Source organism: Copadichromis virginalis, linkage group LG3 (assembly GCF_057382275.1).
Source record: "Copadichromis virginalis isolate Kocher_CV1m ecotype Utaka linkage group LG3, C_Virginalis_male_GT1.1, whole genome shotgun sequence".
In the NCBI taxonomy this organism is placed as follows: domain Eukaryota; kingdom Metazoa; phylum Chordata; class Actinopteri; order Cichliformes; family Cichlidae; genus Copadichromis; species Copadichromis virginalis.
The window spans coordinates 37,398,010-37,416,294 of NC_140620.1; the positions used below are offsets into that span (position 1 = coordinate 37,398,010).

The following is an 18,285-nucleotide window of genomic DNA, read 5'->3' on the forward strand; positions in this document are numbered from 1 at the left end:
GTTTTCTCGTATGATGTTATGTTTACATTACAGTTATCTGTCTATTTGGTTAATGAGAGGTTGTTTATCCCCTTGTGTTCTCACTCTGTTCTTTCTCTTTGGTTTTCATGTTTTGTCTACTGTCTGCGTCAAGCTCGTGTGTCTTACTCGAGGTCTCAGTGTCAGTCATTTCCTGTTTTATTTTGGTCTCTGTTTTCGTCTGTATCGTGTGTCTAGTTTTACATCCCCCATAGTCATTCTGTTAACCTCTTTTCCATTAGTAACTACTTGGTTCAGGTCACCATGGTTTTCAGGGTTTTCCATCAGGTCATAGTTCCTGTTACCAGATACTTTTTCAGTATTTACTCAGCCGGAGTTCCAAGCAATCCGAGGCGATCCCAAAATATGACGTCATCAGCCTGCATCCCACTGATTGGCTGGTCAGTGGCATCACTTGATGACTTACAGTGGGGCAAAAAAGTATTTAGTCAGCCACCGATTGTGCAAGTTCCCCCACCTAAAATGATGACAGAGGTCAGTAATTTGCACCAGAGGTACACTTCAACTGTGAGAGACAGAATGTGAAAAAAAAATTCCATGAATTCACATGGTAGGATTTGTAAAGAATTTATTCGTAAATCAGGGTGGAAAATAAGTATTTGGTCACCTCAAACAAGGAAAATCTCTGGCTCTCACAGACCTGTAACGTCTTCTGTAAGAAGCTTTTCTGTCCCCCACGCGTTACCTGTATGAATGGCACCTGTTTGAACTCATCATCTGTATAAAAGACACCTGTCCACAGCCTCAAACAGTCAGACTCCAAACTCCGCCATGGCCAAGACCAAAGAGCTTTCGAAGGACACCAGGAAAAGTATTGTAGACCTGCACCAGACTGGGAAGAGTGAATCTACAATAGGCAAGCAGCTCTGTGTGAAAAAATCAACTGTGGGAGCAATCATCAGAAAATGGAAGACATACAAGACCACTGATAATCTCCCTCGATCTGGGGCTCCATGCAAGATCTCATCCCGTGGGGTCAAAATGATCATGAGAACGGTGAGCAAAGATCCCAGAACCACACGGGGGGACCTGGTGAATGACCTGCAGAGAGCTGGGACCAAAGTAACAAAGGTCACCATCAGTAACACACTACAACGGCAGGGAATCAAATCCCGCAGTGCCAGACGTGTTCCGCTGCTGAAGCCAGTGCTTGTCCAGGCCCATCTGAAGTTTGCCAGAGAGCACATGGATGATACAGCAGAGGATTGGGAGAATGTCATGTGGTCAGATGAAACCAAAGTAGAACTTTTTGGTATAAACTCAACTCGTCGTGTTTGGAGGAAGAAGAATACTGAGTTGCATCCCAAGAACACCATACCTACTGTGAAGCATGGGGGTGGAAACATCATGCTATGGGGCTGTTTTTCTGCCAAGGGGACAGGACGACTGATCCGTGTTAAGGACAGAATGAATGGGGCCATGTATCGTGAGATTTTGAGCCAAAACCTCCTTCCATCAGTGAGAACTTTGAAGATGAAACGAGGCTGGGTCTTCCAACATGACAATGATCCAAAACACACCGCCCGGGCAACAAAGGAGTGGCTCCGTAAGAAGCATTTGAAAGTCCTGGAGTGGCCAAGCCAGTCTCCAGACCTCAACCCCATAGAAAATCTGTGGCGGGAGTTGAAAGTCCGTGTTGCTCGGCGACAGCCCCAAAACATCACTGCTCTCGAGAAGATCTGCATGGAGGAATGGGCCAAAATACCAGCTACTGTGTGTGCAAACCTGGTAAAGACCTATAGTAAACGTTTGACCTCTGTTATTGCCAACAAAGGTTATGTTACAAAGTATTGAGTTGTATTTTTGTTATTGACCAAATACTTATTTTCCACCCTGATTTACGAATAAATTCTTTACAAATCCTACCATGTGGATTCATGGATTTTTTTTTTCACATTCTGTCTCTCACAGTTGAAGTGTACCTCTGGTGCAAATTACTGACCTCTGTCATCATTTTAAGTGGGGGAACTTGCACAATTGGTGGCTGACTAAATACTTTTTTGCCCCACTGTATGAGAGTATTACGTTGATGAAAATAAAAAGAGCCATTTTTGAAACCCAACAATGAGGAAAACAGCTGCAAAAGCAACATCATGGTCCCAGAGTCTGATGAAAATTCGCAGACTGAGCAGCAGGTTTATCATCGCCTCAACGTCCACCTTCATTGTAGTGTGTGTGACGCATACTAATTACGTCATAGGATGCTCAGCCACGTTGCTATTAGGACGACCACACACATTAGGTGGTACTTGATTAGGGATGGGTACCGGTGTCCGGTGCATTGATGGCACCTGTTCTGACATAAATGGTAGTAACCAGACCGAAAAGCAGCGCACATTTCGGTGCTTTATTTCGGTGCTTTTTTTTTTTCCTGAGCTGTGATACACATCTAGCCAATCATTTTACCTTTCCAAGGATAGTAGGCGGGCCCAGGTACGTACGTTCTTTTAGAGCAGAGCTACAGATTAAAAATGTTCAAGGCGAAGCGGTCAAAAGTCTGGCTGTACTTCACAGCAAAATATGCAAACTCAGCAGCCTGCAACAAGTGCTTTAAGGTGATACTGTGATACTGTCAAAGGAGGTAACACCTCAAATCCGATGAAACACCTGGCGATGCATAGCGTTTTTTTTAAAAGCCCAGAAATGCGCCGTATTTGATAGCTTGCTGCAAGACCTTACACCGGGCACACCTACTGCGGGTGGGTTGCCTGTTATGCAACATCCCCCAAAAACACGAAGAGGAGAGTCCTGGCCTGTAGCCCTGCCAGTGTAGCAGAAATGATGAGGATGATGATGCAGCAGCAGCCATTCTTCTCTGCGTGAGTAGCTTAATGTTGTTCGTGTGTAATTTACGTTGAGTAGGCTAACCACGTTATTACATTAATGCATGTAAGGTGAACTAGCAAACATCATCATAGCTATATGCAGCTGTCTTCTTGTTTGATGGCAGATGCTCCCTTCACCCTGGCCAAAAAGGCTAAAATGACCAAAGAAAAAGTGGAAAACAGTTAAACATGAGAGGTTTAGGACAAAGTTTGTGTTTTTTCCATTGTTTAAGCACTGCTTCCAGCCAAGAGTGATACCATATATGCCCCATAGCTGCAGAAAAGGCTAACATTGTTTTCTTTTTACAAAAAACAGCTGAACATGAGAGGTTTTTGGACCAATTTTGTGTTCTCCATTCTTTAAGCACCGGTTTGAGCACCGGCACAGTTTCAAAAGTACCGATTTGGCACCGGTATCGGATAAAACCTAAATGATACCCATCCCTATACTTGATTGTAATAGAAAACCAATCAATACGATTCGAATAGTTGTGAGTTGATCCGAGTAGGTACTAATGGAAAAGAAGCATTAGTTATCACTGTGTTCCCACCTGTTTCCCATCATCTCATTATCCTATGTTTTATAGACTGCCTCAATCTTCCTTTACTATCACATCCTTCATCATAGTTTGTTTTAATAAGATTTGTAGAAATTTGGTTTCTTAGTTTTTGTTTTTGTTTTGTTTGGATAAATATCTAAGTTCTGTGATAAAGTTGTGTTTTAGTTTACTAACTGTGACAAATACTCAATGAAATGTCAATATCAATACTACTACTACTAATACTATGACTACTACTACTACTACTACTAATAATAATAATAATTATAATAATAAAAACAGAAAAGAGGCTCTTACACTTGGACTGTCTGCAGCGATACAACAAGAGCAGGAGAATAATAATGAGAGAGACTCCACAAACCAGTCCAACCATCAACCACACAGGAGATGAAGAGCTGTCAGCTCCTGACACAGTCACGTAAAAAAAAAACAGAAATTAATTAATAAATTATAATGTTATGAATAAATACATTTATAAAATAGAACCAAGTGACTTTAAGAATTAAATCAGACAATCTAATGTTCATTCTCAGTCATCAGACGTGTTTATAAAAATCCATCACATGTTTTGATCCTGCTCACCTTTAACTGACATCCAGCTCTGTGCTGACTCTCTTCCTGAGTACTGACACTTGTAGAAACCTTCATCAGACTTTGACACTGCAGAGATCTTCAGCTCCCCTCGGGGATCATTTTGAAGAAGTTTGTCATTGTGATAGAAAAACACATTGGAAAGTATTTTTTGTGTTCTCAAACTGCAGCTCAGACTAACAGAAGCTCCCTCAGTCACAGGATGAACAGGACTCACCAGGATAGGACCATTACCATCATCTGTGACACAATCACACACAATTGTTTCAGTCACATCAGCTGCTGCACACTTTTAGAAAAAGCTGACAAACAATAATAAGAACAGATTGTACAAATGTTCATCATGAAGATCTGATCTTGTGTATTTAAAAACTGCTTTATGTGTTTTATTTTTCCCACATGAAATGACTTCACATACAGCAAAGGTGGGACAAAAGTTCATGTGACGTCTAAATCATTAACATCCAAGAAGTAAATGTATAATAACATACTCTGTACAGTGATGTTGACTGCACTGCTGAACTCTCCTGATCCAGACTCACACCAGTACACTGCAGTATCTGACTTTGATGTGTTGATGTTACATGTGGATCCAGTCATTCTCCTACAGTCAGAGAGTCGGCCGTCCTCAGAGAACTTCCTCACTCTCCACTCAGTGAAGTTTCCCTCACAGGTCAGTGAGACGGAGTCAGAGGTGAAGTGTTGCACTCTGTCAGGACTCACTGTGAGAGACGCTGCTGAATGAACATCTGGAAACGACATGCAGTTAAGAGACAAAGCTCACAGATGTTAGGATTTTTTTTTTTTTTTTTTTTTTTTTAATGGCAACGATTACCTATCTCCTTATCTGTCAGGGTTTTCCTCATATTTGTCAGAGCCGTTAACTAGTTAGCATTCTTTCTTTATCTTTTCTTTTTAAAATTTCGTATTTTTGGCTGTTTTATCTGTACATGCACTTTTATCTAAGTGAAAATAATTTCAATTAATAAACACAAAGCTTCTTACTTTTTTTTGATAGTGACAGTGTAGAGAGACAGGAAAGCAGGGAGAGTGAAATGGGAAGACAAGAAGCAAAGGGACACAGGTCGGACTGCTGCCTAGCCATACGGCATATAGGGTCGCCTACTTATTTCACTGAGCTAAACATTAAACAAGTTTTAAATAAAGACTTTAATCACAATCAGAAATGAAAAGATTCAATTCTCCTTTGGAGGTAAACAACAGCTGCACTGGTTACAATAGAAACAAGCTGACCTGCAGACCAGACAAACTTTGGTTGACTGTGATCAGTGTGATACTCTGGGTCTCCTCTTCCAGCTCTGCACACATATCCTGCTGTGTGTGTCTGTCCATGAATGATGTAGGAGTCCTGTGCAGTCCCACTGCCATCAGGTAGCAGCTCATAACTGGAGGATTTCTCTGATAGATCAGGAACAGCTTTATACCAGTAGAAGCTCCATCCTGCAGACGGATGTTCAACCTCACAGTTCAGAGTTACTGAGGCTCCAGGACTCAGCCATGATGGAGACACAGTGAGGACAGGACGGGGTTCATCTGTTCAACAAAGATTTTCTCTCAATCTTTCGTCTCTTAACTCTGAATTCAATGTCACTAAAATGTTGACTCACAAATATTTATGATGAACTTTAAGAGTGAGACTATCTAAACATGTCAAATATCTCAACATGTACTAATAAAAAACACATTTTTACAAACTGTTTCTATTTCCAGGTTAAATGAACTATGACTCTACTTACTGTCAGAAACTTTCAGTGTGACTGAATGACTCCACTTTGTTGTTTCATGCTGTGAACTTTTCATTCTGCCCTTACAGCGATAGTTTCCACTGTTGGATGATGAAGCAGATCTAATCCTGTATTCATTTTGATTTGGAGCTTTTATCATGCTGTTTGTTTCCCACTCATAATCCCACTCAGTGTCTCCTCCATGGATCTCACATCTGACAGTGATCGTCTCTCCTCTGTATATCTCAGACCAGTTTGGATACAGAGTCACAACAGGTCTGATTGGGACTGTATTCAGGAAATGAACAAATGAATGACAAAAGGGGTCAATTTCCATCAGATACTTTTCATCAGGTAGTGATTTGGGGTTCATTAACTTTGAACTCACCAGTTTTCCTAATCCTGACTGACTGGCTGTCCTCTGTGTAGTAAACTGGGTTTCCTCTTCCTCCTCTGCACCTGTAGAGTCCTTCCTGTGAGACACTGATTTGTCCATTTGAGTGGAAAACTGCATCTTGTGTGGTCAGGGCTTCAGAGGATTTCTCATCTCTGTACCAGTAGTATTTCCATCCAGATGATGATGATGATGGGTTCACAGAGCAGGTCAGGGTCACACTGCCCCCTACTGGAACAGCTGTGTTATCAGCTCTCAGTTTGGCCTTTGGTTTATCTGCAGTTCAGTTTAGAAAAAGAACAAAAGTCAATGACTGAATCAAACCAGTTGAAATAACTTGGTGGAAATATGGAAATAATAAATATCACATAACTTTAATGGTGAAGCTACAACAAACTGTACAACTGTCACACAAACACAACACTAATCTTTCATATTTAATTTGCTGCATTTCTAAGTTAAAAACACACATGAGGAACACTCAGTGGATTTAATGTTTCTTAGTGGATGTGGTGGAGCAGCTGAGACAGATCCAGCATTTGTTCTGCATTTCATCTTTCATGTATTAGAGCTGCACAGCAGAGAAGTTACTCTCATATGTTTTGTTCTCTTCACTGTGAATAAAAAGCTGCTGTTCAGGTTTTTGTTGTTGGAATAAAAACTAAACATTTTACTGACCAACATGAAAGACAGTTATAAAGCTGTAAGAAAGAAGAAGTGCTTTTTCCTTATTTAGATACTCTGGATGAAAGATCTTACATGATACAGTCAGTGTGATGATATCACTCCACTCTGAGAAGAAATAGTCCCTCCTGCCCCGGCAGCTGTATCCTCCACTGTCAGACTCAGTAGCTCTGATGATTCTGTATTCATTGGATGTTGGAGGTGTGTTTAACTTGGCTGCTCTCCATTCATACGTCCACTGAGCTCCTTCACCTCCCTGAATCTCACATCTGACAGTGACTGTCTCACCGCTGTATATCTGAGTCCAGGATGGCTGCAGGGTCACAGTGGGCTTACTGGGAACTGTTCACAGGAAAATATCCAGTTAGACACAAATAGAAACATGAAGATAAAAAAATTAGATGGAATAAATTCTTATATTTGTCAGGAGGTGTCTCTCATTTCAGGGTTATTAAACTCACAGTTGTTGAATGAAATTGTTAGCACAGAACACAAAATGACATCTCTCAGTTTGGCAGAAATAAAATTATTTATCTCACGAGTTTCTGTAACTGTGACGTCACTGCTGTCCTCTGTGTAGTAAACTGGATCTCCTCTCCCTCCTCTGCAGTGGTACAGACCTCCTTGTGAGACACTAATAACTCTGTTTTCTTCATTTTCTCTCATGAGCTGAGCTTTAGAAGAGACTGAATCACGTCTGAACCAGTCAAACTTCCAGCCAGCAGAGCCCTCCACAGAGCAGCTCAGTGTCACACTGCCCCCTGCTGGTATGACTGAACTTTGTGCTGTCAGTGTGGCTCTGGGTTTACTTGCTGTTGAAGAAACAGGAAAACATACATCATGTTATCATTTAGTTCAGGGAAAATAACAATAAGAAAATTAATTAATTAACAACAGAATAAATATTTAAACTTCAAATACCAGTTCGGTTTTGAATGAACACCAATGAGTAGTAGACAGATGAAAACATGAAATGTCAGCATGAATCATGGTCCAACTCACATGAAACTGTCAGTCTGAAGGCATCACTCCATCCTGTTAAGAGATAGTCACTGCTACCCCGACATCTGTAGTCTCCACTGTGGGACACTGAAACTCTGCTGATCCTGTATTCACTGGATGTTGGAGGGCTGTTTGTGTTGGGTGCTGTCCATTCATATTTCCACACCTTTCCTTCACCTCCCTGAATCTCACATCTGAGAGTGATTGTCTCACCAGTGAATATCTGAGACCAGCTGTGCTGCAGTTTCACTGTGATCCTGTTACGAACTGAGAAAAACAAAGACATCACTGTTTCCAGCAGCAGCTTATTATCATAATTATTTGAATGATTAGTGTTAGAATTAATTTCAGTGTGCAGACTACGTGTTGGCTGCAATGATAAAAAGTCAGTGTAATGAGGTTTACTCTGTTCTTTCAGGCAAATTCTTGCATTGATGTAAACGAGGTTCTGATGATGCAGATGTTAATAATAATGCAGTGTCCAACCTAACAGCCCCAGGTCAGTGTCTGAGTTTTACTGCAAAAAACCTTTATATTTATAATTGTAAATATTAAAGCATTTGTATTAATATTTTGTATTACTTTATTTTAAATTGGAAAAATAATGTAATGAAAGCCTTGGTATAAATATGGTCATGGTACAGCCCACGCCCCCCTTTAGACTCCTCCCTTCTTGTTGCAGTTATCACTGGTATAAAATGTTGGAGAGCTGCTGTGAGCCTTCTGTGAGCTGCCTGATTTAAACATGACACCAGGCAAGTTAACAGTTCATCTGCCCTCGGGAAGGAGACAATGTTATTTTCTGTGTTAAATAAAACTGTCAACATTGATTGTATTACACCTGTCATTACGCATGAAGGGGCGTTCTAATACCCAGATTTCACAAAACTATGTTTTTTGTGATGAGATCTGAGGCTGTCTGCATACAGTGTCCATCTCCCACGTGTGTGATCATTAAAATCATCGTTTGACTTAACCCGGCCGGACCAGTGTTGTTATTGTGGTTTTTCCTCTTGTATCCATCCCCAATTTTTGAACTCGTAACACTGTGCAAAATAAACAGCCGTGGATGGAGCAGCTAAAAAGTTCACTTTTCCTCAAGTCAGAGTTCATTGATCAGGTGATGAAGGACTTCTGAGCTTTTTCCCAGGAAAGGTTTTAATGGTGAAGACAGGAACAGCGCTCCTGTTTTACACACTAGAAACACATTTTCTTTCACTCAGCTTGAGCTCACCGTCTCTGGAACAGCTCCACCTCTTTGCTACATGTGTGCAGACTGACTGCATGTTAAACTGTGTCAGCATCATCATCACTGCTGCTGTTTTTTATGAGTGTTTTTGTTGGAAAACTGGGTCTGCATGCGTTCAGTGTTGTCATACTTTTTATCAACAGGCGTGCTTCTTAATATGTTTCTATTGCAGGTCTATTTATAGATGCAAATGTGGGTGAAACACTCGAGTTCACATGGTGACGACTGAACTCTACAGAGCTGTTTGTTAAACGAAGCATCAAAGCAAAAAACTGAAAGCTTTTTTATAATCGTTTTATGAGAATTACTCGATGAATAGTTGCAGCCGTAGTGCTCGAGTACTTTGACATTTTGATAAGCTGTAGTTGACTGTGTGTGTGTCGGTTTCTCTGTGAGCTGATTGGAAATGTCAAAGCAAAATGACTTCTATGAAAACATGTCAACGTCAAAGTTTAAACTATATTAAATTTTAAATCTTAAAGAAAGCAGATTTGGCAACCTGAAATAAATGTGCTGTTGTCACAGCCCTGGCTCTGGTGACCCACTGTTTGTTTTTTGGTTTACGTTATATTCAGCCTCAGCCTCCCTGGGAAAGTCTATGCCAGGGTGCTGGAAAGGAGAGTTCGTCCGTTAGTCGAACCTCGGATACAGGAGGAACAATGCGGTTTTCGTCCTGGTCGCGGAACACTGGACCAGCTCTTTATCCTCTCCAGGATACTTGAGGGTGCATGGGAGTTTGCCCAACCAGTCTACATGTGTTTTGTGGACTTGGAGAAGGCATTCGACCGTGTCCCTCGGGGTGTCCTGTGGGAGGTGTTGCGGGAGTATGGGGTGTCTGGCCCATTGCTACGGGCCATTCGATCCCTATACAACCGTTGCAAGAGCTTGGTTCACATTGCCGGCAATAAGTCGGACTCGTTCCCGGTGGGTGATGGGCTCCGCCAGGGCTGCCCTTTGTCTCCGGTTCTGTTCATAATTTTTATGGACAGGATTTCTAGGCGCAGCCAAGTGGCGGAGGGCTTTCGCTTTGGTGGCCTCAGAATCTCATCTCTGCTTTTTGCGGATGATGTGGTTCTGTTGGCTTCATCGGGTGAGGGCCTCCAGCTCGCACTGGAACGGTTCGCAGCCGAGTGTGAAGCAGCGGGAATGAGGATCAGCACCTCCAAATCTGAGGCCATGGTTCTCAGCCGGAAAAGGGTGGAGTCCCCACTCCGGGTCGGGGATGAGTTCCTGCCCCAAGTGGAGGAGTTCAAGTATCTCGGGGTCTTGTTCGCGAGTGATGGGAGAAGGGAGCCGGAGATCGACAGACGGATTGGGGCTGCAGCTGCAGTAATGCGGACGCTGCACCGGTCCATCGTGGTGAAGAGGGAGCTGAGTGTAAAAGCGAAGCTCTCAATTTACCGGTCGATCTACGTCCCTACCCTCACCTATGGCCACGAGCTGTGGGTAGTGACTGAAAGAACGAGATCGCGGATACAAGCGGCGGAAATGAGCTTCCTCCGAAGGGTGGCTGGCCTCTCCCTTAGAGATAGGGTGAGAAGTTCGGCCATCCGGGAGGGGCTCAGAGTAGAGCCGCTGCTGCTCCACATCGAAAGGAGCCAGCTGGGGTGGTTCGGGCATCTGACAAGGATGCCCCCTGGGCACCTCCTGGGTGAGGTGTTCCAGGCATGTCCCACCGGGAGGAGGCCCCGGGGCAGACCCAGGACACGCTGGAGAGATTATATCTCTCGGCTGGCCTGGGAACGCCTTGGTATTCCCCCGGATAAGCTGGAGGAGGTGGCTGGGGAGAGGGAGGTCTGGGCCTCTTTGCTTAGGCTGCTGCCCCCGTGACCCGGCCTCGGATAAAGCGGATGGAGATGGATGGATATATTCTTTGAATTATTGTTTTCTGGGATTTTTCGTATTTATAGTTTCTGGTTTCCTGTTCTGTTCTTTGCCGTTCGCTGTGTTCTTGCTGTCATGTCTCTAGTGAAGGTTTTGTTCTGTATCCTTGTTTTCCTTTTGTCTCCATGTGTTAAATGCTTGTCTTGTTTCTCTGTCTCTACGTCTTCCCTGTGTTTCATGTCTCAGTGTCTATTCTGCATCTTTATGAATGTCATGCTACATGTTTTTGGGTTTTTTTGATAGCCCGTCCTGTGTGCAGTGTGTCTAGTTTTGCTTTCCTCTTGCCTCATTATCTCTAATTATTCCCAGCTGTGCTTCCTTCCTGTTTCTCACTCCCTCATTAGTGCCTGTGTATTTAAGATCAGTGTTTTCCTCTGTTTCTTGCTGGTTTGTGTGCCTGTTATCCCACCTGTCTTTCTGCATTCCAGGCTCCCTGTTCCATATCTCAGGTCTTTATGTGTCATGTACTGGGTTTATGTCCCAGGTTTTTTGTTTCTTTGTATGGGGTGGCTGTAGCTCAGATGGCAGTCACTAACCAGAAGGTCGGTGGTTCGATCCCAGGCTGGCTGCATGCCAAATATCAAGATATTAACCCCATGTTTGCCTACTGGTGGTGGTCAGAGGGCCCGGTGGCGCCAGTGTCCGGCAGCCTCGCCTCTGTCAGTGCGCCCCAGGGCAGCTGTGGCTACAATGTAGCTTGCCGTCACCTGTGTGTGAATGGGTGCATGACTGAATGTCGTGTAAAGCGCTTTGGGGTCCTTAGGGACTGAGTACATGCAGGCCATTTTGTATGATTTTTAGTTTTCCCAGTTTAGGCATTTCTTTTGTCCCTGCACTGCTTCTGTTTGTATCTCACGACTGTAAATACAGCTCTCTCCCAATTAGTCATTAGTCAGTGCCTGCTCTTCGGTCCTTTCTCTCACCTTCCACACCACTGCTGTTGCAGCCTTGAGAGTTATATAAAATTTCCTGTTCAGATCAATAACATTATTATCATCGCTGATTACTCTTGATTTGTTTTCAGTAACAGAGATTTTTAAGTATTTTATTTTAAAAATAATTATTTTGCATTAAAAATCTGCAATCATGATAATAAGACGGAACTATCTCATAATGAGTCTGGGTTTTAAACTTTAGACTTCATTTTTTACTCTAAATGGGGTGCCTAAACTCACGAGTTTTTCTAACTGTGACGTCACTGCTGTCCTCTGTGTAGTAAACTGGATCTCCTCTCCCTCCTCTGCAGTGGTACAGACCTCCTTGTGAGACATGAATAACTGTTTTTCCTTCATTTCCTCTCATGAGCTGAGCTTTAGAAGAGACTGAATCACGTCTGAACCAGTCAAACTTCCAGCCAGCAGAGCCCTCCACAGAGCAGCTCAGTCTCACACTGCCCCCTGCTGGTATGACTGAACTTTGTGCTGTCAGTGTGGCTCTGGGTTTACTTACTGTTGAAGATACAGGAAAACATACATCATGTTATCATTTAGTTCAGGGAAAATAACAATAAGAAAATTAATTAATTAACAACAGAATAAATATTTAAACTTCAAATACCAGTTCGGTTTTGAATGAACACCAATGAGTAGTAGACAGATGAAAACATTAAATGTCAGCATGAATCATGGTCCAACTCACATGAAACTGTCAGTCTGAAGGCATCACTCCATCCTGTTAAGAGATAGTCACTGCTACCCCGACATCTGTAGTCTCCACTGTGGGACACTGAAACTCTGCTGGTCCTGTATTCACTGGATGTTGGAGGGCTGTTTGTGTTGGGTGCTGTCCATTCATATTTCCACACCTTTCCTTCACCTCCCTGAATCTCACATCTGAGAGTGATTGTCTCACCAGTGAATATCTGAGACCAGCTGGGATGCAGTTTCACAGCAGCCAGAACTGTTCAACAAACAAATATTGTTAAAAAAAAAAATACAAAAAGTTGTTTTCAGCAGCAGGTTTTATCATAATTATGTGAATAAATGCTGATTTGTCTTTAAAAATACCTCAAATACAACAAAAACAATAATAATAATAACAGAATTTTTTTTGAGTTCAAGTGAAATGTTTAAACTCACCAGTTTTCTTAATTGTGACTGAGTCACTTTCTGTAATGATGATAATTTTCCCTTCAGCCCTGCAGGTGTACGTGCCTCCTTCAGACACAGAGATCGTTCTGCCTGATTCACCAGTTATTATGGACTTTTCTTCAGATGACGTTTGTCTGAACCACTCATATTTTAAGTCAGCAGATTCCTTCACATCACAGGTCAGTGTCACACTGCCCCCTGCTGGTATAGTCGTACTGTCTGCTGTTAGTACGGCCTTGTCATGTACTGTAAGTCGGACATATGACAAACCAAGAAAATTAACGTCAATGCATGTTTGATGAGAATGAAGAAAAAAGGGGAAATTTATTTAATGGCTTTTTCAGCCATATATTTTTCCAACCAACATTCATCAGTCCAGTAAGTAACAATAGGCGATAAATACACACAGGTGACTTTTTGATGGGCCGAGCAACTAATCATGCACGGACTGATTTGTGCATTTAGAACACAGAAGAAGTCTAAACATGGAGGAACTAGTTGGCAAAAAAATACAAAGTGGCTGCTGCATTTGGGCACTCTGACGAGAGTGCATTTGCTTGCAGCTGGAAGAAAATGCTGTTAAAACAGCCCTGTTATTTTTTTCTCCTGTTGACTGCTTCTCTTAGCTTTAACCAACATTATTAGCAAACTTACTCATGGGGAGATAAATAAATCGTTCTTGTAAAAACGACCAGTGTCAGCCTGAGCCTGTCGTCGATGGTCGATAAATACTCGCCCAACCTTAGTGTCAGGGCTCTGTGTGCGGGCAGGCGGAGAGGAGGATCCAAACGCAGAACTCAGACACTAACGTGAAACCCAAAAACCTCAGCTTTATTGCTGGTACGAAAACAAAACATGAAGTGACCACTGAAACCGGAGAACAGGAACACACAGGCATAATCTGAGGGTACGACGCAACACTGCATATGGGAAAACACAGGGCTTAAATACACAGGGTAGTAATGAGGGAATAGGCTACAGAAGGGAGACACAGCTGGGGGAGATCAGGGCTAACGAGACGGGGGAGCTAAGCTGCACACACTAACATAAGACAAAGACTTTCACAATAAGACAGGAAACAAGAAGTACTAAACCAGATGCAGACATGACACTGAGAGACAGACTAGACACTGAACAGAAACTGCAATACACATGAGAACCCAAAACCTAAGAACTGATCCCTCACCAAGAATAACAGAAACAGATCCATAATGATAATAATAAACAAAGCACCAGAACATCAGAAAACAATCCATAATGCAAAAATTACCAAACATGATAAACTCAAAATACTGGGTCCAACGGACCCAGAACCGTGACACTTAGTTTACATGAATGATCTTTTTTCTTTGCGCCACCTGCTCTACGGTGTACATTTTAGGACATTGTCAGGTCTCAAGAAAAAAGGTGCCAGGTATCAGACAAAAAATTGTCAGGTCTCAGTTCTCAAGAAGAAAGTTGTCAGGTATCAGAACACAAGGTACCATACAGAGAGAAAATCTTCCTGCAGGTGGCGGTGTTGTCATGTCCCACCCAATGACTGTATAAAAGATGGACGACATGACAGCTCCCCAAAAATTAAGCAAAAACGTCTCTATCGCCCCCTGGTGTCTGGCTGCAGTATATACGTCATAAACCCCGCCTCCCCCACGTTAGCGGATGGGACTGGGGTCAGACTAAAATAAATTTATTCTCCTCAGATAATTTTTTTCCAAAGATTCTTTGTTTTGTTATCAATAGTTCTCATCACGCTTATTGATGTTCAAGGGGTCTCCTCTCCCATAAGTTTGATTATCAGGTTACTGATTTTACAAAAATTTTAATAAACAACAACAACAACAACACAAACAATAATAAAAATAACAGAAAAAATGTTTGAGTTCAAGTGAAATGTTTAAACTCACCAGTTTTCTTAATTGTGACTGAGTCACTTTCTGTAATGATGATAATTTTCCCTTCAGCCCTGCAGGTGTACGTGCCTCCTTCAGACACAGAGATCGTTCTGCCCGATTCACCAGTTATTATGGACTTTTCTTCAGATGACGTTTGTCTGAACCACTCATATTTTAAGTCAGCAGATTCCTTCACATCACAGGTCAGTGTCACACTGCCCCCTGCTGGTATGGTTGTGCTGTCTGCTGTTAGTACGGGCTTGTCATGTACTGCAAGTCGGACATACGATAAACCAAGAAAATTAATGTCAATGCATGTTTGATGAGAATGAAGAAAAAATGGGAAATTTATTTAATGGCTTTTTCAGCCATATATTTTTCCAACCAACATTCATCAGTCCAGTAAGTAACAATAGGCGATAAATACACACAGGTGACTTTTTGATGGGCCGAGCAACTAATCATGCACGGACTGATTTGTGCATTTAGGACACAGAAGAAGTCTAAACATGGAGGAACTAGTTGGCAAAAAAATACAAAGTGGCTGCTGCATTTGGGCACACTGACGTGAGTGTATTTGCTTACAGCTGGAAGAAGATGCTGTTAAAACAGCCCTGTTATTTTTTTCTCCTGTTGACTGCTTCTCTTAGCTTTAACCAACATTATTAGCAAACTTACTCATGGGGAGATAAATAAATCGCTCTTGTAAAAACGACCAGTGTCAGCCTCAGCCTGTCGTCGATGGTCGATAAATACTCGCCCAACCTTAGTTTACATGAATGATCTTTTTCATTGCGTGCTCATTTATCTGCCGTTTCATAACAACTCTGTTAAACTCTCAAAATACAAAGTCTCAGTGTTGTAAAAGATGTCAACAAATGTATTTTCCACAGTCAAAACCAAACTGAAAAACAAAACAATTTCTTTCATAAAAATATGAACCTGAATGATCTTTTTTCTTTGCGCCACCTGCTCACTGTGAAATGTGGTTTGATAGCTTTAATAAAACAAAGGGTAAAGGGTCTTGCAACTTTCAGGTTACTGATTTTACAAATATTTTAATAAACAACAACAACAAACAATTGGCCAAAAACACCAAATATAAAATAGTAAGCTGCCTGGAAACAGCTGGATCATTGTTAGAGGTTTTAGAGGGTTTTAACTGTTGGTGGGAAGATAATTGTTTTCTTGATGTCCTGTTTAAACAGACGTATAAATGAAAACAGGAAACTTCAGTTTGAATTGTAGATAAACTCACATGGGCTGCAGTTTCACAGCAGCCAAGACTGTTCAACAAATATTGTTAAAAAAAGAAACAACAACAAAACAGGGAACAAAAAAAAGATAATACAAAAAGTTGTTTCCAGCAGCAGGTTTTATCATAATTATGTGAATAACTGCTGATTTGTCTTTAAAAATGCCTCAAATACAACAAAAACAATAATAATAATAATAACAGAATTTTTTTTTAGTTCAAGTGAAATGTTTAAACTCACCAGTTTTCTGAATTGTAACTGAGTCACTTTCTGTAATGATGATAATTTCCCCTTCAGCCCTGCAGGTGTACGTGCCTCCTTCAGACACAGAGATCGTTCTGCCCGATTCACCAGTTATTATGGACTTTTCTTCAGATGACGTTTGTCTGAACCACTCATATTTTAAGTCAGCAGATTCCTTCACATCACAGGTCAGTGTCACACTGCCCCCTGCTGGTATAGTTGTACTGTCTGCTGTTAGTACGGGCTTGTCATGTACTGTAAGTTAGAAATACAAAAAAAAAAAAAAAAAAAATCCCCCCAAAACAAGAGAACTATTGTCACTGCAGGTTTAGTGAGAATTTTAAAAAGGCCATTATGTTTTACTAGATTTGTAGTTCTGCATCTGTTCACCACCACAGTCAATTGTAAATCAAATAATTAATGTGACTGAAGTGCAGACTTTAAGCTTTTACTCAATGAGTTTTACAAAAAATAAATAAATCATGAATTGTTTTAGAATAACAGCCATTTCTAACCACAGTTAGTTCAGTGGAACTAAACTAAACTAAACTAATATTTTCTTTAGATTGGCTCTAACATGTAGTAATCAGGGAACTAAATCAGGGAGACAAGACAGAGGGAAGAAACACCTGAAAACAAGACACGGGACAAGGGACTGTCAAAATAAAACAGGAAGCATAAACACTGAAGCAGAGACTAAGACACAAACTTGACCCAGACAAAAGGTAAACAAACATGAAGACAAGTCTGACTAAGCACAGGAGATCTAACAGAAACACAGACTAGACTCAGGGAACACAGGAGGATGGGAAACAAGCTTGAAGAATAACTGAAAAGATAACTATACACACAGAATATGAATGAAAACATAATCTAAGAAAAAGTTTAATATTAGAAAAACTAAAAACTGAAAAACTACAACAAACCAAGTGAAACAGAGAATATCAAACAGATGCTGAGAGTCCAAAACTGAAATGCTTGGTCCAAAATCCAGGATCATGACAGATACAGATCGATACTGTTCAGATTTTATAAACAGGAAGAAAAGAAAAAAAAATCTTACCTTCAGAATTTCCATAGAAGAGTGTGCTGAGCCCTAAAATCAAGATTGAAACATCATCCAACTCTTTGAAAAATGTGCATTTTCAGTTGATGTTCATCCTCAAATCAGTTTCTGAGCTCATAAACTATAAACTTTAAATGTAAAACAGCAGTGTATCCCACACAATGTTAAAATGAGCCAAGTCAGCACCAATCACATTCTTAGACAAACTGTTTCACCTCCTCATGATATTTAAATAGTTTCTTTAATCAGTAACATGCAAACAGAGAAAGTCAGTGATGTACTTACAGAATAACTCCAGCACGCAGAGCAAAGAGCGCCTCATCCTCACATCTAGCTCTGCTGCTTTAACTGTTTTACTTTGTACTAAAAATTAAGCAGAAGAAAGAGATGTTGTTATTTATGTAGATACGAGTGTAACTTCTTCTTCTGACTCTTTCTGCTTCCTTCCTTTTCACACTGAGCTCAAACAGCAGTTGTATCTTTGACTGCAGCAGTTCCTGTATATTCAGAACAGATTAGCTTGTTTCTTGTGTGGTTCCATTTTTGTTTTCTATTCAAACCTGTTCTGTTACTAAACCCAAAGTTGTTCTGACTTGAAGGAACTGAAACTCAACCTTTCTGATAATTAGAAGATTCTAGCTGCTCTTCCTCCTCAGCTACAGCCATCCCAATGACTCCAGCACTGTTACATTAATTAAAGATAATTTATTTTTAAAGTTGATGTTTAACTTTGGTTTTAAGTCCTGTAGCAACAGTAACTTGAGT

General features: G+C 41.2%; 1 protein-coding gene across 1 annotated transcript in view; it reads right to left on the reverse strand.

Annotated features, from left to right (window-relative positions):
* LOC146714536 (Fc receptor-like protein 5) overlaps window positions 1-17,842 on the reverse strand; it is a 34,215-nt gene extending 16,373 nt beyond the window's left edge. Inside the window, exons 1-12 of the mRNA XM_085450916.1 lie at window positions 17,806-17,842; window positions 17,518-17,550; window positions 12,145-12,421; window positions 7,841-8,097; window positions 7,378-7,650; window positions 6,914-7,180; window positions 6,149-6,430; window positions 5,773-6,048; window positions 5,270-5,569; window positions 4,507-4,764; window positions 4,008-4,255; window positions 3,722-3,842 (exon numbers count right to left, since the gene is read on the reverse strand). Of these exons, the coding sequence (XP_085307042.1) occupies window positions 3,722-3,842; window positions 4,008-4,255; window positions 4,507-4,764; window positions 5,270-5,569; window positions 5,773-6,048; window positions 6,149-6,430; window positions 6,914-7,180; window positions 7,378-7,650; window positions 7,841-8,097; window positions 12,145-12,421; window positions 17,518-17,550; window positions 17,806-17,842 (2,629 nt within the window). The remainder of the gene's footprint in view (window positions 1-3,721; window positions 3,843-4,007; window positions 4,256-4,506; window positions 4,765-5,269; window positions 5,570-5,772; window positions 6,049-6,148; window positions 6,431-6,913; window positions 7,181-7,377; window positions 7,651-7,840; window positions 8,098-12,144; window positions 12,422-17,517; window positions 17,551-17,805) is intronic.
* Window positions 17,843-18,285: the final 443 nt, after the last annotated feature.